The sequence below is a fragment of the Peromyscus californicus genome, unplaced genomic scaffold (assembly GCF_007827085.1).
Source record: "Peromyscus californicus insignis strain IS unplaced genomic scaffold, ASM782708v3 Scaffold_7__1_contigs__length_154581171, whole genome shotgun sequence".
Taxonomy (NCBI): Eukaryota; Metazoa; Chordata; class Mammalia; order Rodentia; family Cricetidae; genus Peromyscus; species Peromyscus californicus.
In genome coordinates, this window is record NW_026294595.1 from 148076660 (window position 1) to 148100251 (window position 23592).

General features: G+C 52.0%; 1 protein-coding gene across 1 annotated transcript in view; it reads right to left on the reverse strand.

The window, feature by feature from the left end:
- Bmp7 (bone morphogenetic protein 7) overlaps positions 1-23592 on the reverse strand; it is a 76067-nt gene that overhangs the window by 45709 nt on the left and 6766 nt on the right. The window contains exon 2 of the mRNA XM_052723907.1: positions 3623-3815. Within this exon, the coding sequence (XP_052579867.1) occupies positions 3623-3815 (193 nt within the window). The remainder of the gene's footprint in view (positions 1-3622; positions 3816-23592) is intronic.

Sequence of the window (23592 nt, forward strand, 5' to 3'; positions counted from 1 at the left end):
GGACCCTTTGTGGTCCCCAATGCACATTCTTCCTCTGCCCTCCAGTGATAGAGCTTCTGTCAGTCAAACATCCTCAGCTCAGCAGGACATCAGTGACTACCTAACAGACACCTGCCACGGCACACCTCCCCAGCAGCTCCAAGCCATTCTTGGCTCTCTTCACTTGTTCCTGAATTTACATCTCCTCGTCATCCTGTACCCCCAAAAGGAGATTCCAGTCCTAAACCCCAGATCTGCCAATGGAACCATCCTCATTCAGAACTAGTGTTTCTGTAGACATATGCAGACACAGGAGGAACCCAAGTGAAAACAGTTGGGGTCATACTGAGAGGAGATGGAGCCTAAAAGCACAAGCAGCTGATGGCCACCTCAGGACACTTCAAAAAGAGCACATTTGCACATAAGTACACACACATATGCACACATGTACACACACACACAGAGAAGAGCACATTTGCACATAAGCACACACACATATGCACCCATGTACACACACACACACACACACACACACACACACACACACACACATGCACGCACGCACGCACAGATTTCAGAGGGGACAGGCCCCACTGATAATTCTAAAGTAACAGCCTCCAGGGAATCCAGCCCTAATGTTCTGGGCCACCCTGTTTGTGGGACTTCATTATGGTGGCATCCTGGGAAATTCAGATGCACCTCAGCCAAAACTTCACATGACGTTCATGCTCTCTCTCTCTCACACACACACACACCCCGTTTATTTCCACTATCTGACCTCTGAGAACAGCACTGGGCATATCTGCGCACAAATGTAGCTGACTAATAAACCATGGAGCCCATTGTTTCATCAATGATATGGCCTTGACCTCCATGAAAGCCGCCTGACTGAACTTGTGGGTCTCTGGGCCGCCAGGACCTTCCAACACAGGGCAGAGCAGGTGCGCACAGGCGTGAGACAGAGACACCCCTTCTCTGGAAAAACAGCATGCAAAAGCTGTGTATCAGGAAGCAAGTTCTGCACCGGCAAGAGGGGCTCAGGGTCAGAGGTGACCTGCAGACCAAATGGCCCTCAGCCACCAGGAGGACACATGTTCCCGCAGGGAGAGATGGGAGAAGAGTGTGTGTATGGCCATCCCAGGTGGGCTAGGCAGGACTCACCAGATGCCACCACATTCCCAAAGTTGGACGTCTCAATGAGGCAGATACGGAGGCAGCCAAGAGCCCTGGGCACAGGTGGATGCCCCACCTGTTGGCAAGGAACCTCTGGGTATGTGCCTTACCTTAAGCCATCAGCCTTCAAGAAAGATCAAACACCTGGTCTGGCTAAGAGTCTTGATGGCCTGGAGAGGGCAGCTCAGTGGTTGAGAGCACTTGCCCAGCTTACATGAAAACCCGGATTTGATTCCAAGCACTGTAAACCAAGAGTCCCGGGAGTGATGATGTCCCCAAGTCCACAGTAGGTGCTTGGAACTCCAGAAGACCGGCCATGTCCTCCTCATGAGGCTGGGCCTGGGACCAAGGTAAGATCCACAGGACACCTGAGTGTCTGGGGAGATTCAAAGTCAATCTGCATGGCTGCCTTCCTGCCCCCAGCCACCCCAGCTCCTTCCTGTCCCTGCCATCTTGTTCACTGCCTACCTCTCTGGCAAGAAAGCCGAACAGGGTAGAGCTTGTGCGGGGCCCTGGGGGCTATAAACATAAATTAAAGCCACACCAGGGTGCCATCTGTCACCCATCAGAGTGACAAAGATCAAAACAGTTTGGTAAGAGGCCTTCCCGAGTGCGTGGGGACCAGCCGTCTCCTCCCTCGCTGGGGGACGGAGTCCAGTGACATTTGCGAAGGCCATGTGTGGGTGTGTGGATGAGCATGTGCACACATGTATGTAACCCAGCCACAGTTCGAGAACTTCAGGCAGACATGATCAGGGTGAGAGGAGGCAGCAGGCCCGGGGAGGTTGCTCGTCAGGGAAGGGCTTGCCTCGAAAGCATGAGGACCTGACTTTGGTCTCCCAGAACCAAGTAAAGAAAAAGCCAGAGGGTGGGTAGGCAAGAGGGCCCAGTGGGTAAGGGGCTTGCCACCAAGCCTGGCCACCTGGGTTTGATCCCTGCAGCCCACACGGCAAGAGAGGACTGACTTCTTCCAGTTGTCCCTGAGGCCACCCCCAGAGCACTGTCCACCACAGCAGGATGAAGGCTGCTTCACACAACAAACAGATGAGATGCCCAACACAACACAGCCCATCCCACGGAACTGTGTGGGTCTGAAAGATTCAGGACAGGGCGGTGTCGAGCAAAATGCCCCCACCTAGAAGCAGGAGACAGTGGATGGTGGGCTCCTCCATGGAAAGGGAAACGGAGCCAAGGAAGCCACCTGGGGAAGGGACTGCGGCCTCAACAGTGAGAGGAGACCTAAACGCCACAGGCGCCTCTGCTTCTCACTGCAGCTTTCTTCCATGCGTCTGAACCCAGGGCCTTGCGCGTTCTGGACAAGCACTCACCACTGACCTAGTTCCCAGACCTCCCATTTTATCTTTCAGTCTGAGACAGGGTGTCACTAAGAGACGCCAGTCCTCCTGGGAAGCTGAGTACCATCAGACTCCATTCAAAACTAAACTATTATCAGAAAACCTTTTCAGAAGCCTGGTCTCCAGTTCCCAAACCTGGGCCGAGTCCCCATGTGGCCGCTCTCTCTCTCTCTCTCTCTCTCTCTCTCTCTCTCTCTCTCTCTCTCTCTCTCTCTCTCTCTCTCTCTGGCTGACCTTCTGTGGTGGGAGGACACTTCGATCCTGCCCATTTCACAGACTCCTTACTTCAGTGTGCTAGTGTGTATATGAAGTTACACGTGAGTGCAAGACACTAGAAACACACCACAGAAGTTCTGTTTCCTTAGCCATCAAGACGGGCTGCCCAGGAGCAGTGCCTGGACGAGGCTCCCCTTGTCCCTGTTCCCATCCTAGCTGGGGATTCTCCCACTAACTTCTGTGCCACAGTGTCTGTGGGGACAATAAAAGTCCCACAGCCTCAGAATACAAAGGCCTGGCCACAAGAAAGGCGATCTTGGCTGCTACAGAACTTTGGAATGTATCTGAGGGCGGCCCCCCATCATCTCTGAGCTCTTCACCTTTCTGGAGGTTCCAGAAATAAGTCTTTCAAAACAAACTTTTGGTTTCTGACCTAGCATTTCTTGGACAGCCAAGATTCTCCAGCTGTTTGCTTTTGGTTCGTTTTTGTTTTGTTTTGTTTTGTTTTTTTCCTCCTCTGAGCATTTGATTACAAATGGCCATTTTCATTGGTGGTCTGATATCACCCAAGGCTCAGAGCAGTGAATAGAAGGACCATCAGCACCAGCCCTCCCGCACCCCAGCACACCACCACACCTAGACCGTTCATATAGACCTGTCTAGGGAGGCACAGGCTTCCCAGGCTTCCTGGCCTCCCAATATCCCTGACCGAGTTTGTATACGGTCATAGTTTGAGGGAACATTCACACATCACATACCTTAAGGCAGTCATCTGGTCTAGGGCCCAATAGTGGAAGTTGCCAGGATTGTTCCCCGCCCCACCCTCAGCCTGTCACCCACTCCTTCCTCTGCAGCTAGGGGAACTCAGGATCCCACTCCCACGCAGAGGCAGAACCTACCTGCCTGAGTGCTCCTGGAGCACCTGGTAGACTCTGATCTGGAAGGTCTCGTTGTCAAATCGCTCCCGGATGTAGTCCTTATAGATCCGGAATTCAGCCGCAGTCACTGCTTCCCCCTCGGGGATCTTGGAAAGATCAAACCGGAACTCTCGATGGTGGTAGCGGGGGTGGAAGAATTCCTTGTCATGTTCCACTGGAGGGGGAGAAAACACACCAGCACTGAGAACATTTAGTGTCTGGTTCATCTCTGTCCACACAACTGACCTGAGCTGGGTGGACACTGCCTTGGCCAACCCTTTGTGAAAACCTTCCATCCCATATAGACACACTGTGGACCCGATGGTCACAGGTCCAGACCCCAGGGCAATCTTGAACAAGAGCATGGCTCTGTATCCAACTTGCTGGGGAAAGCAAAGCACTGACCACAGCAACAACCACACCAAACCGGAACCCTAGAAGCTCAGGACTGGGTTCGAATCCAGCCTCGGCCACTAAGTAGTACTGTGGCAGTAAAAGATGCCGAATACCCCATCTGAAACTCAGTTTCACCATGTGGAAAATGGGGCTGTGATGTGTGAGGGACTGAATTCACATACGTGACTGATAATGTTATGGTAGATAACTGTCACTGGTGAACAAGCACCTTGCTTGGCCTGTCCGGGGACAGCATAGGACAATGGTTCTCAGCCCTGGGCTGCATAGAATGACTGTGGATGCTTTTGGTAATTAAAGATGTCTGGTCGTGGTGGGCTTAAGCTATAAGCAGCTCTCAGAAGGGTGTGCCAGTTCCTATGGTGTAAACGCTACCATCCTGAGAGTTCGGCTGAGGAAACAAAGGGACTTCAGACGAGAAGAGATGCACACCATGAGCCCCCACCGCACCGTGCTGCTCATAGCCCACCCTGAACCAAAAGGGATCAAGAGCTGGCCAGAGGGAACTCTCCAGAAGCCCCCTGGCGTCTGCTCTCCTCCTGCCCACTCTTTGAAGCGAGGAGCACATGGGAAAGGTGAGCTGACATGACAAAGAGGTGTCAGAGATGCCGCCAGTCCCTCGGGTTTATTGACAGGAGAGGAAAGGAAGGGCCCCTTTGCAGAAGCTGCTGAGAAAGGCAGTCTCCTGGGTGTCACGAGAGTCTGGGGAGGTGCCCCCAGGATAAGGAGTCAAGGCAGGAAGTCTCATCATCTTGGATAGTTCTCATCATCCGCCAGCTCCTTCCACACCGCTTCAATTCATTTCTGACACTGTGATAAAGCACCCTGATACAAGGCAACTTAAAGCAGAGAAGGGTCCGTTTGGCCTACAGTTCCCGGTGACAGTCCATCACGGCAGGGGCTTGGTCACAGGCAAGAGCAGAAAGGAGTGAAGGTACCCAGTGGCCTGCTGGCTTGCTGACTTTCCTCATTCTTATATAGTCAGGACCCAACTGCCTACGGAACGCCAACACCCGTAGAGGACTCGGTCTTTCTACAGCGATTAGCAGTCAAGACAGTCCTCGGCAGGCAAGCTTACAGGCCAACCTGATCTAGACGATTTCTCAACGTCCCAGGTGATTCTAGGTGCTGTCAATTGACAGGTAAACTTAACCAGCACAGTGCCCAAGCTCCCAGAGGAAGGGAGCATAATACAGCAATGGCCAAGCATGCACCTGAGACCCGAAGGTGTCTAACAGCCTGCCTGGAGTCAGAGTGCTGGGATTCACACCAGGACCTACCAAACGCAGGACCTTCACTACCACGTATGTTTAAAGCAATGAGAACAGTTCGGTGGGTTGAGTTATCTGCTTGTTGAACAGACTGCACATTGTATCGTCACACATGTGTAGTGTGTACATGAACCACATGCATGCTGCTGATGGTAATGGACTAAACCTCTGAAGCTGCAAGCCACCCAGTTAAATGTTTTCCTTGATAAGAGTTGCTGTGGTCATGGTGTCTCTTCACAGCAATAGAAACGCTAACTAGGACAGTCATGGTGTTTTATCACAGCAATAGCAACCCTAACTAAGACAATACTCTTCCCAAAGTGTGGTGCCAGGGAGATGTGTGAAGGTGCACATGGGACATGAGCTATAAGAGCACAGACCTATGAACGGGGACAGGGAAGGATGAAGCCACAAGGGGCCTGATGTAGTGGATAGCCATTCCAGCTTTGATCTGGAAGTTCCAACCCCCATTGAGGCTTCGGTAACTATCACGCCTACAAGGCGGGGCCAAGAGAGTGCCCTGAAGACCCAAGATCCGGATGCGCCGCCCTCTCTTGGTTCCCGGACCCTGGCCGCTAGAGGTAGACACAGTTCTCCAGAGAACACCGCCGGGCTGTACTACGTCTTCCCCAGACCCTGTAGCCTATCCCTTCATTTGTGAGTTACCCCACAAAATCAACCTCCCTTTTAACTACGTGGAGTGGCCTGAATAATGTCACCAATAGCCTGAAGATCAGGCGGCAGCCACAAGTCCCGCAGTGAACAGCCAGTGCCTATGCCCACACCACCCCATCTGCTCACCCCAGGGAGGAGCTTCCAATGTACACCCCAATAGCATCACCGCCCAAGCAAAGTCTCTAAAGACCACCCTGTAACCAGCTGGGACATAAATGGCCATCCATAGTCTTCCAGGAGGTAGCTAGCACGTGACTCCAGCCTTTGGATGCCACCCTTACTTTTCTCCTTCACCTGGAAGTGTTAGGGGCCTCCTGACTGTCCAGCTACTCTTCTTGGTCCTAACTTCTGTCCATCTTGCAAGCATTCCCTAGACTCAGCCTTGGCTTACTCACACCTCCCCAGGGAGAGCTCATCTACCCAGGACGTGGTTACAGCCCACGGGCAGATGGCCGTATGCAAATGCATGCAAATGACCCCACCTACAGAGGACCGCCTACCTGCTAATGGCTCCGACATGGAGACAACTCTGCATATAAATGACCCAGACACGCATATGTCTTTCTCTCATACCTGGCTGTCTCCCCCAAGCCTCCTCCTGCCCATGCATCTAGTCCTCTCTTGATATCTCCAGTTGTAGGACTCACAGACCAATGAGAAGTCAGTCCCCAGATCATTCATAAATCACCCCAGTCAAGCCCGGCTCTCTCCTGACACTTTCTCAGCTTGGTCAAGCAATGCTCACTCCTTTCTGCTCTAGCGGTGCCCCCACAATCAACCCAGACGCATGCCTTCCCTCCTCATCCTAAGGCTCCTGAGCAGTTCTCTCTATGCCCACCCCCTCCATCCGTTCCCTTCTCTCCAGCCACACAGCTGAGTTTGGGCAACTTTGCCTATAGATGGGACCAGACTATCATGGGAACTTCTGCTTAGGTTCCAGCGGTGTCCTGGAGTGTCAGGAGAGTGCCCTCGGTGCCCACCCCCCACCGCTAAGACATGGTCCTCACTATGTCTTCCTACCCACTTTCCTGCTCTACCCACAGAAAAAGCCAGGAAAAGCCCTTCCCTCCCCTTCCCTCCCCTTCTCTCCACTCCTCTCCTCTCCTGAAGCAGGCCATGTTTCCCTGGGCGAGTGATGCCTCCAGGCTCCGCAAGAGAGCCACCCTGTGTCTGCCCAGGATCACTGTGGGCTCCCAGCTGGAGGGCAGTCAGTTCCCACAAGCTTTAGTTCTGTGTCCCCTCCCCCGGGCTTCAGAAGGGTTCCACCAGCAAACAAAGGATCAGGCAGAAAAGAAGACAGCAGAGTGGGACCTCTTTCCTAGGCAAGGATGGCTGAAGAACCCAGAGGTGCAGAAGGCACAGGTCTTGCCAGTGCTCAGAGATCTCACCATGAATAGCTTTGGCCATTGTCTAGGGGAACCTGTGAGGTTGGAGGGATTCCTGCTTTGCAAATGAGGAAACTGGGGTTCAGGGAGGCCAATTAGCTTATGCACAGTGCAGAATGGGTGACTGTGGAACTCTGAACCCTACACTTTTGACCTCTATTCTCTGAGACCGGGGGTCCAAGTTTGGTCTTTGCTGTGTCACTCAGCTGTGTGGCCTGGGTCATGTGACCTGTGCTCCATATGTCTCTGTGTCCTCAGAGGATAACAGTAATGGCCTTGGCAGTCATCAAGGGTGGCCCTTAAGCCGTAATGGCAAAGGGTGTCTGCCACTGTCACGGGGCCTCTAAATGATGAAGCAGGAGAACGCCCATCAGTACAGACAACAGGATGTAGCTGTGGGTGTTTCCATCACAGCACCAGGACGGGGTCACTTACCAAAGACAAACAAGGAATCATGAGGCAAAAAGAAAGAAAGAAACAAACAAACAAACAAAGGGACACTGTATTAGTTACTTTTCTGTTGCTGTGATGAAGTTCTCAGAACTAAGGCAAGGCTAGAGCTTCCGGGTTTATGTGAACTTGGGCTCCCAGAGGGCTAGAGTCCATCACCACGACCGTGAGGAAGCATGGCAGCGGCAGGCGTGGTGGCTGAGAGCTCACCTCTTAAACTGCAAACAAAACAGAGAGACAGAGACAGAGAGACAGAGACAGAGAGAGATCTAGGAAGGACAAGATTGAAGAGCTTGAAAAGGGCTGGGCTGGAGGGACATGGTGACTGTGTGGTCTTGAAACCCTGGGACTCTAAAGGAAAGTGTGTCCCCACTCACAGGGCAGTGCCACACCAGAGAGGCCAGGATGTCCACACTGCTCCCAGGGGGTGGAGGAGACAGGTTTTCATGGACAGGTCTTCCATACCCACCACCTCAGTCAACACAGCGCTCACGGAGGCCCAGGCTAGGATTCGAGACCTGGCTAGACAGTACCAGAGAGAAGCGGTGGGGCCACGGGACCTGCGCTGTGTTCTCCAATGTGGCCCTAAGCCAGACAACAGTAAAGCCCCTACACTTGGTGATTTTAAGATTGACTTCTATAATTTTTAGGGGTGTGTGTGTGTGTGTGTGTGTGTGTGTGTGAATGCACGCCTGTGAAGGCGTGACCAGGGTGTTGGCTCCCCTGGAGCTGGAGTTACAGGTGGGTTTGGAGCCCACTGATGTGGATGTAGGAATTGAACCCTGAGTCCTTTGGGAGAGCAGCGGCTGCTCTTAACTGCGGAGCCGTCTCTCTAGTCTCAACAGCCGCCAAACTTTACAGTCACCTGGGGAAATGTGGGTAGCCAACACTGTCTCACTGCCTGTGCACACGTCACTCAGTTCTGCGAGATGCATCGCAGTCATCTGGAAAACGTGAAACTCTGTCCCCACTAAAGGCTCGTTTTAGTCTCCGCTCCCCCGGCACTAGAGACCGCTCTGCAGCGTCCTGTCACTGTGAGCTGCGTTCCTCCGTGGACCGCCTGTCAGAATCTGTCCTGTGACTGGTCATTTTACTCGGCAGTGTCCTCAGGATCATCAAGGTTATAACAGGCATCAGAACATCCCTTTTCAAGGCTGAATAATATTCCATCGTATGGCTTGACCACGCCCTGTTATCTATTCATCCTCCTGTGGAATTTGGATTGCTTCTGTCCCAGCTGTTGTGACAAATGCCACTGTTAGCATGGATGTACAGGCAGTTCCTGGAGACTCTGCTTTGAATTCTTTTGAGTAGAGACCAAAAGCAGGAATGGCTGAGTCCTATACTAGTTCTGTTTGCTATAAGATTGGACAGCTTCTGAGAAATGATACCTCAGGTTGACCTCCAGTCTCCATACACACACACACACACACACATCACACAACCACACACACCTATACACCCCCACACCCCACACATAAAAAACATACACAACATAACACACACACAACACACACACACCATACACTACCACATCCACATCACACACACCATACATCCCATACACCCCCACACACACACACATCACACAACCACACACACCTATACCCCCACACACACCCCACACATAAAAAACATACACAACACACACACAACACAACATACAACACACACATCATACACTACCACATCCACATCATACACACCATACATCCCATACACCCCCCCCACACACACACACACACACATACCCTCTCAATGGCTTAGATGCCCCATCCCTATCCCACAGGTTACATCCTTGATCCTTACAAGACCCCTGCTCCGAGACAGGTTTGTCTCACAACTGAGGAGACTGAGGCTCAGTATAAAGTCACTGGCTACAGCCACAGAGACCTGGAGGCCAAGGGCCAGGGCCAAGCCCCCACCACTCTAAACCACAGCCGACTTTGCACTGGGGAGGCACCCGAGCTAGATGTGCACACAGCTTGGCATTCCGCACAGGTTCACATTCATCTCGCCGCCACTTAGCTCTGGAACATCGCTGAGTATTTGTAGTGACGGTCAGGTCTCCAGAGTTCCCACACCAGCTCTCCAGGGGGGTCTTAGGAGACGAAGCCTCCTTCTGAGCACAGGGCTGCTTTGGCATCGGCAGGGGGTGGGGTGCTTTCTGTCCTAGTCTGCAGCCGAGAGATGGTAGGCCGGAGACGGCACTGAGGAATGAGGTCTTTGCTGCAAGATTAAACACTTCAGTGTCCACATGTGTGCAGCACAGCTCGAACAATGTCATCATTGTAAACGGGGTGAAGCGAAGGGTTGGGGCTGGGCTGGAGAAGGGGGAAAGATGGGTCTAATTATCTCTCCAGGGCTGGGCCAGTTGTTTGCCTAAAAAGACCCAGAGTGAAAAGAGCCGAGAGAAAAGATGGTCCATGAGTCTAGGGCCTTCCTCCCGCCACAAGCCAGTGGTCAGCCTTGACTTGTCACTCATGTCCCCAAGGTGAGACCCGGGGCTACCTGGTCGCAGTGTCATCCTCAAATAACTGAAAAACACAGGAAAACAACAGAAGTCACGAAAATGCTCCACGAAACCAATCGGGCCAGCTTTGACCCTGACCGCTTCTGCACCGGGCCACTCTGAGCAGCACCCGATGTGCCCGTGGGTGTCACAGATGGACACGGTTACTAGAATCTAGTAGGCTGAAGTCATAATGTTGCCACACCCCACAACTCACGCACTGCAGAGCCCCGAACTGCAGAATGGCATGAGGGGATCAATGGTGGTTCATCCCTGGGGTCCTGGCTATTGGGAAGGCTCTGGTAAGAGGGTCACTTGAGCCAACGGGTTCAAGGACAACCCAGCAAAACAGTGAGACCCACTCTATTTTTTTCCTTTTCTTTCTTCTTTATTTATTAATCTATTGTGAAGATGGGGATTAAACCCAAGGCCTTAGACATGCTAGAGAAGCCCTCTACCACTGTGCTGCATCGCTAAGCTCTTTTCTGATTTTTTTGAGATGCAGTTTCTTGTTAGCTTTGAACTTGCTGTGTAGTTGAGGATAACCTTGAACTCCTGACCCTCCTGTCTCCATCTGTCAAGTGCTAGGATTGCAGGCTTGTTCCACAATGCCTCCCAGATGTTACCGTGCAGTGTTGAGAGGCTCTGAGCTAACCAAACCTCAAGAGGTCAAGGGTGCTGGACTTGGTCCGTATCTGGGCTGTCAGCCAGCTGGGTGGGACCCCAAAGCCTTTCATCACTCTGAAGTCCTTCTCTTCCAGGAGGTCATGTCATGCAAACTTGCCAGCATACCACCAACTTGGACCTACATATGGCTCAGGATGGGCCTCTATCCATTGGCACTGCCCATGGCAGTAGCCACGGACCACATGTGGCCACCGGGCCCTTGAGATGTGGCCACCGTGGCTGGGTGCTTTGCTTTTGCTGCTGTATTTAACTTAAACTTAAACAGCCACTTGTGGTCTGTGGACTCTCTGCCCAACAAACGTGTGTGGCACGGTGGAAAGTTCTGTGGATCAGCACTACTCTGCTAAACCAGGAGCCACCACCTGCTCCAAACCATCCAACTTGTGTGGAGTTGGTGTGAAGTGGGAAGGAGAGCACGTGTGTGGGACCCACAGGATGGCTGTCCTCAAAGAGAGGAGGTTTAAGGTGAGAAGATCCGTGGACAGCAGAATTCCATGGAAGGGGCTGTGGAGACGGACGACTCAGTGGGTAAAGTTCAGGCGACGGAAGCATGAGGGTATGGGTTTGGATCCCGAGCACCCACGTAAATGCTGGGCAGGGCAGCACGCATCTGCAGCCCAGTCCTGGGAAGACAGAGATGGGAGGATCCCTGAGGCTCGTTGACTGACCAGTCCAGCTGAACTGGTGAGCTCTGGGTTCATTGAGAGACTCTGCTCCAAAGCGTAAGAGGAAAAGAGATTGACACCTGACACTAACCTCCAACCTGCACATGCACCTACACATTAATGTGCACGAGCGTGTGTGTGTGTGAGCGCGTACACATACACGACACACACCTCCATTCCAGAGCTTGGGGTCTGAGGCTCATGTGTGAGTTTCATGGACTCTGGACACTGATGTTCCTGGTTCTGCCTGCAGGAAGATCCCTGCTCAGGTCACAAGGTCCCTCGAAACAGATGCTCACAGTACACTCGTGACTAATGTCCTGTGGGGACAGCGGTCAGACATGTCCAGGTGACATGTCCAGGGCTCCGTTCCAGACCCACCTGGCCCTTGGCCCCTGGCCCCTTCCCAACTGGCAGGCACAGCTCATCTCATGGCCTCTATGCCTTTCCGTCTGGAATCCAGCTGCCTGTGTGCTGCCTGCTGCAGAAACCGAATGCCAGTCTCCACCATGGGTCAGAGCTAGGACGAGTCCTGGCTCCACAGTCCTGGCATGAGGCTCTTGCTCCAGATCTGAGGACCCAGGCCATGGGAGGGTCAAGACTGCTCCCCCTCGATGCTGATGGCCAAACAGGCTCTGGGGTTGGGCCTAGCCTATCCCCAAGAGTGGCAATGTTGCCAGGGGACCCCACTTCGACAGCCACTGGGATACATGACCTCTGTGGAGCCTCCAGTACACTCAAAGGTCCCCAAAGATGGCTGCCATCGCCCTTGGGTTCACCTCTGCTCCGCCTACCGCTCCTCTGCCAGGTGCTCACAGCTTCCCTGGGAAGGTGGCAGAGGGCTTGAGTAACATCCCACAGTGCCCAGGACGACTCCTCTTCTGACCTCAGTCTGCTCAGAACGAAAGCTGAGTATGATCCCAGGGGCCTGAATGTCCAGTGGGACACAGCTTCTGCCAACCACTGAGAGGGACTCAGGACAAGTTAGCCCATCTCTAACAGGCTCAGTTTCCCCCGTGACACAAAGCCACACAGAGGCCCTTGCTTATGGGACTGCAGTGAAAAGTAAAGACAACAGAAGCCAGCAAACAGAGTGGCAGGACCTGCTACACAGCCAGCCCCAGCAGGGGCCCAGGCCCAACAGCCAGGTGGGAGTGGACCTGTTGCCTCCTCCTTCCCCATTGGGCAAGGGGAGACCCAGACCGCCCCCCAGGCAGCTGGGGCTGCAGGGTCAGTGGGCAGGCACAGCTGCTTTCAGGTATTCAGCAGCAAATCAAATCACATGAGAATTTATAATCCTTCCTGGGGTCTGGGTTCTATCAGCCTAAACTCATTAGACCCAGAGATGCAGGTGTCTCAGAAAGAACAGGCTCCATCTCCCCTTCAAAATAAGAGTCTTCCGTAGAGCTGACCTCAGGCTCCAGTCCAATCATGGACAACTGAGTGCTCGACTTCACTCCCGGAAAAAGACTGGTATGGAGATGGTTGGAGATGGTTTGGTGGAAACTGGAAATCTTCAAGGTCCTCACTTGTCTCAAGCTCACATTTTTACAAAAAAACAAAAACAAACGCTCACACTCCTGGTCTGAACTACCAAAGCACTTTTAAAACCGCCTGTGGAGTCTGGCGGTAGCGCACACACGCCTTTAATCCCAGCACTCTAGGCAGAGGCAGGGCAGAGGGATCTCCGTTGAGTCCAGGCCAGTCCAGGCTTCATGGTGAGACCCTGTGGACCCACCCTGGAGCTGAGGAAGAGGCTCCTCATACTGCGGTCACACACCAAGCCAAAGACAGGTTCATACTGCTCCACGCAGGGCCCTCCTGCAATCTTCGATTTAAGAACGGATTGGCAAACAAATTTACATGTTTAGAGGCAGATAGTGGTGACCACTAAGTGTGAGAACATGAGGCTCCAGAGCAGGGAAGGGGACCCCAACATCCCATTCATTGCTCCAAGTGTTCAGGGGTATATGTTACAAAAATAAGATACTATGAACCAAGATGGTAACCAAGAGATATCGGGCACAAGTAAACTTGATCATTATTCTTATGACTAACCCAGCTGCAATCCAAGAGCAGGTACAACACCCCTGTGTCCCCAGCGCAGCCACAGGGGACCAGAGGCTGACTTCCTGCCACCCATCTAGGTGGTAAGATCTACCTTCTAAACCAACTGAGTCATGGGACAGCATGTAATCAAGCTTCAAGTCTCTCTCCAAAACTTTTAGTTAAATTCGGAAGTTCAGTCACCTCATCAATAACTCAAGCTCCTTTGGTCTTTTTCACCTTGCCACTGTTTGCACAATGGCTTTTAATCCTTGGGCCTCGTAGTCACAAAAGAGCTGTCACAACACCAAGCATCACATCTTCATAGAACCACACTCAAGGCACATGGAAAGGAAAAAGACAAAGTTTTGTCGGCTCAGCAGTCACTCAGTGGGAAGCAAAATATTTTTCGGAACCACCTCCTAGCCCGTTGTACAACCAGCAGGTTTCCTGTTGTGTTTACTAATTAGAATAACAGCCCAAGGCTGTTTCAAGCTGCAAGGGAAGCTGAGCAAGCAAAGGGGGTGGGGTGGGGGCTTATCCTGAAATCACGAGCTGCTGTGAGCAGCCATGTTGGCTCCAATAGACCAGGAAGCAGAGGAGGCAGGAGGGCTTACGTCTGTCTACTGACAGTGCTGGGAGCCTTTTGAATAAATCTGGCATCTTCTCCAGGACTCAGTGGGTGCTGGCATAGTGTGCCCTTTCTTTACCCTTTGGGGAGGCACTGATTCCTCCCAACGCATACAAGCTACTCATTACTGAGCTGTGATGCCCATGATCAGAGAATTTTGACAAATGAGCGACACATGCTGGCCGGAAAGCATTCTATGGATATCTCCTACCTCCCCCCCCCCCCCCGTCCATCAGAAGAAACATCCAGGTCCTGTCCCAGCATCCCCCAGAGGAACGTGCAGCAGTAGGGTCAAGGCTAGACCCCACCCACTGATGAAGGGTCTGCCAGGGTTTAGGTCCTCAGGGCCTTGAGCCACCTCCAAGGATCAAGTGTAGACCAGACTCTTAGGACATTCAAAGCATCTTGTCCTTGTGTACACTCCAACCAGGGAGATAGCTGTCACCTGTCCCTGAGCAGGATGGGACTTCTGACCTTCTTGGGTCATTGTCAAGAACATTTGCCCTTGTGGAAGGACATGGGAAGGATTCTGCTGGTCATGTTATCAGCAAATGCTTACCTTCAGCTGGGTCTTCAAGGCCAGACCTTCGGGGCAGTCTGTGGACTGCTGAGTCTAGTTTGGTTAGCTGTAATGAGCTGGGGGCACAGCTCAGAGATGGCACATTGGCCAGCAGGCTCAAGGCCCCAGGTTCTGTCCCCAATACCAATAAACACGAAACAACCATCAAATGCAGCCAGCCTTCTGCATACACTCACAGTGGCACACTGCTGTTTGCAGGCTTTGGAAGCTAGCTCAGGCTCTACTTACCCACACATACAGTGGAGCCAAATCACACATGCATACCTTCCTAACTACAAGTGCGCAATATAGGAAACCACAAAGAGGAAGAGAACACTCTAATCCATTCAACATGGCTCCCAACAGCCAGCTCTAACCTTCCCTCTGTCTTCCATGAGCGCAGCTGGCTAGAGGCCAGAGCACACCTTTCTACCCTGACTTGCAGTAAGATGTGTCTTTATGACCCAGTGTGACTGGAGAGTCAAAAAAGAAGACATCTAGGGAACTTCAGGTGAGGTTAGCAGGACTCTGTTTGGGGCACCTCTCCATCTGGTCCCCAGTTCTGTTTCTTTAAAAGCTCTGACCAATGACAGATCTTAATCAACCAAGACATAACTTTCTAGTGTAACAGGATCAGCCCAGTGTGATATCGCCAACTTCCTGTTTTGCCTCGTGTCCTGTCAACACAGGCAAGCTTCTGACAGAGTCAGTGTGTCTCTCTGCTCCGGCATGCCACCTCCATCCAGTGCCCTAGATGTAGGGCTGAGGCACCATGCTCAGAACCCTGGCTGCATGCATGCCTGTACTCAGGCCACAGTGAGGCCTGCAGCTGAGGTCCCAGCCTCAGCGTGCATACACCAATCTCCTCTGTTCTATTAACCCAGCCCCCAAGGCACAGGCAGCAGAACAATGCTAGATATGGGACCAAGTGCCTGAGTTAAAAAGAAAAAGGTCTTGGATCTACCAAGGGGTGGGAGTGGGCCTCAGAGCTGGGCGGCTTATGAAAAATTCAAGTAGGGATGGGACACAGAGACTTGGTGGGGTGGAGTACTGCCCTGGGGTGGGGGTGGGGGTGCTAATGTCAGAGGAGACATGGGTCCAACCAAACCAGGAAGGAGGTGCTCTGAGAAGGGGGAGGGGGTCCCTGAAGAAGGATGATGCACCCAGACAACGTCTGTTCACAGGCAGGGGTCCACCAAGGCCCATGGTGGCCAGACAGAAGGCACTGGGGCTTTGACTACCACAGTGTCTGACACAGCCACTGGTGAGCCGCTATGGACTGATAATGGTCACCGAGAACACACCCAGCCTGTACAGTGCCAGCTAAACATTTATGTAGCATTCCCTGACACTTGGGCTTTGGGTAATTGTCACTTCTGATCATTTAACTCGTGTTTTAGGTGAACAAACCGTTTTGAGATCACGGGTTGTAGAGACACAGGTGACTGTGGCTAGACTGACCGTGGTCCAACTTCAGCTGAGGACTCAGGCGGTCTCCCTCAGGCTGTGGTCCAACTCCAGCCAAGGTCTAAGGTGGCCTCCCTGCTTTGAGGAGTTTTGAAGCCCGTAGGGAGCTGGCTTGTCCATCTTGTCCATCTGAAAAGATCACTGGGCTAGGACATCCAGCCTCCTCCTGGGGGAGCTGGAAGAGAGCTCGTGGATGGACCCAGAATGGGTCCAGGTGATCAGCTGGTCTGTGTGCACATTTAAGTGTCTTTAGCCTGTAGGGAGTGGGAACAGGGCCATCTATTTGGGCTCCAAAGAGAGACTAGCTGGTCAAGGTGTCCCCCTCCACCTTAGCCTCTGCGGCATCTCTCGGGAAGGTAGCAGGGTCCAGGAGTGGCCCTATTCTGATCGCAAAACTCCTTCCTTACAGCCAGAAAGTGACCCACCCCCAAGAATGCGGTATCCCCACTCAGCCCGGTTGCTGCAAACTTGCGGCTAACTTTCTAAGTTTCTGAAAAATCACCCTGATCCCGTGGCTTCCAACTGGGAGAAGGGGCTTCCCCTCGCCCAAAAGATGCCTAACCAGGCCTGGGGTTACACTAGGGTGTCACAACTCAAGACATGGGCACTCCTAGTACCTAGTGTGTGGAGGCCTGGGAGATGGCTGGATATTCCACAGTGCACAGAGCACAGTGACCCTGCAGACCACACCCACAGCAGCCCTATACTCCCTGCAAAGAGTACCTCCACGTTCCCAGGGTGTTCAAGCCACACTGGCCCCAATATTCCTGGATCCCCTTCCCCACCCTCCTCTCCACCTACCCAACCCCCTCTGATACAACCCAGAGCGAGTGAGCGGGTGAGAGGCAAGTCACTTCATTTATTGTTTCCTCTGTGGTGAAGGACCAACCAATGCCTCCATCCTATAAACATTTACTGGCCCTGGAAGATTCCAGGCCCCACTGCCATTTTTAAGGGCTTGTCTCTCAACAAATGTTAAGGTCAAGTCAGTCAGAGAGTGGAACTTGAGAAGGGAAAAGAGTGGGGGTGTGTTTTACAAAGTTCAAGACCGAGGAGTAAATGGAAAGACCCCAGACAGCCCCTGCCCCGTGAACAAATGGCTGCTTTATTCTAAGCACTTTCGAACAGGCAAGGGAGCTTTAAACGTCTCCGGGCACTACCCCACTGAGTCTCCGGTTGCTCTCGGCCGGTCCCCTTTGTGCTAATGGGTCTGAAGATTGATTGGTTATTGACCCATGAGGCATGAATCCACAGCAGTACTCTGGACTGCAGGGAGGGGCCGCCTTGCCGCAGAGAGCCTTGAGACCCGATGCAGACCGTACGCAGCGGGCATCTCCAGTAGGAATCGGTCTGGTGGGTCTGGAATCGGGAAAAGCTTAATCACATAGCAAACCTTAGAGACAAACATGCCAGGCACCCATGTACCCACAAGAGGTGACATTCTGGTTGCTGCCTTTAAAAAATAAAGTGAGATAAATTATTTTGGAATAATGAGATCTGCAAGGGAATCTTAAAGCTGGTGTGTAGAACTACAACCTACGCCCTTATTGTCCGTCCCCCATATGAGTGTCGTCCAGAAACACAGGCACTTGTTCTGGCGGGCTGCAGAACGTGAGTTCTGGGAGCTTTGGGAGTGTCTGCTCACGGCTGTCTTGTCCTGTCCTAGCCAAGATCTGACCCAAGGAACTCGTACCGTGCTTCCCTTTACCTTTCTACTGTTAAAAGAATGAAAACTTGAGGGCTGAGGAGACGGCTCAGTCAGCAGAGAGCTTGCCACACAAGCTTGGATCCTCCACACCCATGTAAAAAGCTGCATGAGGCACACACACACACACACACACACACACACACACACACACACACACACATCTGTTACCCCAGCAACAGGAAGGGATCCCTAGAGCTCACTGGCCTGTCAGCCTTCCGATGCTGAGGTCTAGGTTCAGTGAAAGACCTTGTCTCAAAACAAACAAACAAACAAACAAACAAAAAACCCCAAAAAGTGGAGAGTAGTTGAGAAAGAAAGATGAGACCAACACCTCATGCTGACCTCTGGCCTCCACACACACGTGCAGACACACGCCTGACAGGTGTGTACTCACCCCAACACTGGCACACACTTAAGCATGTAAAAGTCAGCAGTTCTCAAACTGTGGGTCATGATCCTTTTGGGGGTTTGAACAACCCTTCTACAGGGGTCCCCTAAGACCATCAGAAAACACAGGCATTTACATTACAATTCATAACAGTAGCAAAATGACAGTTACGAAGTAGCAGTGGAACTAATTTTATGGTGGGAGTAAGGAATCACCACAACACGAGGCACTGTATTAAAGGGCTGCAGTGTGAGGACAGTGGGGGACCACTGGTGTAAATGCACACACCACATGTGCACACACACACACACACACACACACACACACACACACACACAATGGAACTCAAGGGCTTCAGTGTGAGGACGGTGGGGAACCACTGGTGTACATGCACACACCACATGTGCACACACACACACACACACACACACACACACACACACAAGAACAGAACCCAAGGGCTGCAGTGTGAGGACGGTGGGGAACCACTGGTGTAAATGCACACACCACATGTGCACACACACACACACACAAGAACAGAACCCAAGGGCTTCAGTGTGAGGACGGTGGGGAACCACTGGTGTACATGCACACACCACATGTGCACACACACACAAGAACGGAGCTCAAGGGCTGCAGTGTGAGGACGGTGGGGGACCACTGGTGTACATGCACACACCACATGTGCACACACACAAGAACGGAACCCAAGGGCTACAGTGTGAGGACAGTGGGGGACCACTGGTGTACATGCACACACCACATGTGCACACACAAGAACGAAACTCGGCTGAGGCATGTGCTCCCGGTCCTTAACCCTTGCCTTGACCTCCCCCAGCAGCTGTCACCCTGAAGGTCATGAGCCTTTCCTCATGCTCATGGCCTCACTACAGAACATGAAAACTACAGTCTGCAGTCACTCCCAGTGCCCAGTGAGCCTGTATGCTAAGCCTATAAAAGCTCACACTCTAAACACCCTCTGCCCCTCGCTTCCTCTCTTGATGTGTTCTAAGTCACCCTGGACACAGACAGAGGTCTGTGCATTTGAACTGCACAGCTGCTGTCGTTCCCACAGCCATCCCAGAGTGTTCTCCACAATGCATCTACCACACGCACATACACCCACCCACAGGCGCATGCACACACACACACACACACACACACACACACACACACACACACAGGCACATGCACATACACCCACCCACAGGCGCATGCACATACACCCACCCACAGGCGCATGCACACACACACACACACACACAGGCACATGCACATACACCCACCCACAGGCGCATGCACATACACCCACCCACAGGCGCATGCACACACACACACCCACAGGCGCATGCACATACACATACACACAGGCGCATGCACACACACACACACAGGCACATGCACATACACCCACCCACAGGCGCATGCACACACACACACACACACACACACAGGTGCATGCACATACACCCACCCACAGGCGCATGCACACACACAGACACAGGAAAGGAACTCCCCGTTGGAGGACGTCAGAGAAGGGTGACCCTGCCATATCACAGCACAACCACAATTGGAAACCCTGGGCATGTGGTAAGGCTGCTTCCACAGACTTTTCCATCCGCATCACCAGGTCTGATTGCTAAAAGACACAGGTAGCTGCCCCACGGTTTCCTCGGAGGGAGCAGGAGGGATGCAGTCCTCGCATATGGGGACACAGGCTCTTTGCCCTGACAATGTTTTTCTAGCCATGACAGAGAGAGTTGTTATTACAATCAGGATGGAGAGTTAGAGGGAGGGGGCACGCCTGCTTCTCTCTTACCCATCAGAAGGGACCACAAAGTCAAGGTCATGGCCCAGCATCTGTTCCCAGGCAGTCTGTCCTCTTCCTCCCGGACCCTCCTTGGACGGAGAGGCTTGTGTTCAATCACATGCACGGTCTATACTCATCAGGTAAGGTAGGGTTGTCCCATGGCCCTTACCTTGCAGAACACTGAGAGAGAGCTAAAAAGGAGCAGGGCTGAGGCAGGGGAAGCCTAAGTAAATGGCTACATGGAGAGCTAGCTCTGAACTTGCAGGATCATTCTGACCCATTTCAGAGAGAGTTAGATAAGTCTCTGAATCCAGTGTCTGGGTTTAGCCACAGAGGCCCAGTGGGGAATGAGAAGCCGCCTCTAAGTCCTGAGAACAGGGATTTCTCCACTCAGGCCAAGACTTAGGGACAAGGGACAGCCGGCACCTTCTGGGAAACCTTGGGCAGTGTCCTCATCATCAGGCTCCATCCATAAACCCTAAGTCCATCACCAAACAGTTCCACGAACTCCCGAAACACCAGCAGCAGCTGGGGACCAGGTGTTCAAACACACAAGCTGGTGGGGGACAGTTCACGTTCAATTCTTGACGAAGATTTTGTTTTCTTTTTCCTCTCCAGATTCCCCCCCCCCGCCCCCCGCTTACATGGCGGCTATTCTCATCTACTCCTTTACAGAAAGTAAAGCTCCCCCAACACGCTACTCATTATGCATTTTGTTTCTATGTAGGCTGTGCATTCAAAACATACTAGGGAGGGACCACGGAATCAGACACGTTTACAAGACTCTGCCTGGAATGTCATCACCCCGCCCACCGCTGCCGTGTACACAGACAACCAACCTGTGAACACCTGGTGCACCCTGGGAATTGTGCAAGGCAGCAACTGGGCAAGCAGCAAGGAGGGGTGAGAAAATAATCAAGGAGACCCTCATCAAAAGCCAAAGCCACCGGAAGCCCTAGGGTGTGTGTGTGTGTGTGTGTGTGTGTGCGCACGCGCGTGTGTGTGTGTGCGTGCGCGCGCGTGTGTGTGTGTGCGCGTGTGTGTGTGCGTGTGTACGTGTACAGATGTGTGGATATGCACATGTATGTGAACATGCATGTGCATGCATGCACATTTGTGCCTGTATCTGCATGTGCATGCATCCATTCATGTTTGCACATGCATGATTGTATGAAGTCACCCGGCAGGTGAACACCTGGAACATCGGATACAGGGTGTAATGTTTAGTGCCACATAAAAGTAACAGTGAGGCTGCGGTAAGAATGCACACACCTCAGATCAGGGCTTAAAACACGCAAGCCCTTGGCTCTGGAAACAGCACAAGTTCGAACTCACAGTTAAGCATGATTACAGAGACGGAAGCCTAAAGGCCCTGGGGACACAGATGGGACAAAACACGTGACCTTGGAGATGATGAGAAATGTGTGCACTGTGTGAGGCTTTCCAAAGGCATGGAGAGCTGAAGGACGTTTGTGGGGCCCCGGAATGAGGGCACCCACATCTGCCTCAGGCCTTGGACATGACCTCTCTCCTTCTCTGGCCTCTGCGGAATCCACACCAGGCTTTTTGATGTCTGCTCAGCCCCAGCTGCAGGAGTCAGGGGCACCTTGCACCTGCTCCAATCACAAGTGGAAGCCGCAGGCTCAGTTAATGAATGCTCTGGGCTCCTCACTCCCCCCAAGGGAAAGCTTCCAGGAAGGAGGTGGGAAGAAATACTTCAGTAATGAGATTTTTTTTTTAATTAAACTTTTTCATGTTGAAATAAGGTTTTACTTGAAGTTTCTACACAGAACCCTTACTCCATTTTGATCTCCAGGTTGTAATGTTTTTAAATAACCAGATACTAAAATCCAGAGAAAGAGTTAGCATTTTCTCGGTTCACCATCGGGCAGCTTGGTGCTCTGTTCCCATTTATGTCAGATGGCATCATGGCGAGTGGTACTGAGTGAGGCCTTGCTGATCTCAGTGGGATGGATGGAATTAATGACAATTGAAAAGAGTTTCTAAATCTCAGAAAAAAAGGGGGAAACTTAACTCGGGACATTTTCTTACATTTCAAATACTTTTTTTGTTTTTTGTTTTTTTCAAGACAGGCTTTCTCGTGTAGCTTTTGAAGCCTATCCTGGAACTCACTCTGTAGACCAGACTGGCCTCAAACTCACAGAGATCCACCTGCCTGCCTCTGCCTTCTGAGTGCTGGGATTAAAGGTGTGCACCACTACCGCCCCACTACATTTCAAATACTTGATCTCAGCATCTGTGTACTTTTTTTTTTGAAAGACATACTCTTGTGTAGCCCAGGCTGGCCTTGAATGTGCTCCATAGCCAAGGCTAGCCTTAGCATGCCAATCTCCTGCCCTCTACCTTCCAAGTGTTGGCATTACAACGCTTGATTTGCTGTGGTGCTGGGAATCATACCCAGGGCATTCTGCGTGTAGACAAGAGCTCTACCAATCAAGCTGCATTCCCAGCACCTCATCTCAGTATTTGTAGTTAACTACTTAGAAACTGAAATTTTGGCAGGAGAGATGACTCAGTGGTGAAGGATGCTTGGTGTTCAGTCACGAGGCTCAGAGCTGTGACTCCAGCATGCACATAGGGAGGCTCACAAACGCCAGTGACTCCACTCCAAGGGATCAGCCATCCTCCGCTGGCCTCAGTGGGCATCTGTGATTACATGTGCATACATTCTCTCTCTCTCTCTCTCTCTCTCTCTCTCTCTCTCTCTCTCTCTCTCTCTCTCTCACTCTCTCTCTCTCTCTCATACACACACACACACACACACACACACACACATGAGATGGTAGGTAGAAAGAAAGGAAGGAAGGAAGGAAGGAAGGAAGGAAGGAAGGAAGGAAAAGGATCTTTAAAAAACCTGAAATGTCGAGGTGGGATCACCGCCATGCCTGTGATCTGACTTTGATCTCTAAACCGTTATGGTGGAAGGGGAGACCTGGCTTCCACCAAGTTGTCTTCTAAGCTCCATGGGCCACACATGCACCTTCTGCCCAATAAATAAATGTAATAAAAAATTTTAACTAAAATTCAGACCAACATACCAAAATGAATACAGCTCTACCCAGCCCAACAACAAGAAGTACATTCATTCTACATCGACTATTTCTGGGATGATGGGACTGGTGTTTTCTTGAGACTCTGTGGAGGAGAGGATTGCTATCCAGCCTTTCCAGCATGGACTCAGAGACGGTTAAGGTAGCTCGCCCAAGGTCACACGGCTACTTATTCCACCAGGGTGGAAACAGACGCATGGGTTTAAGCCGTGT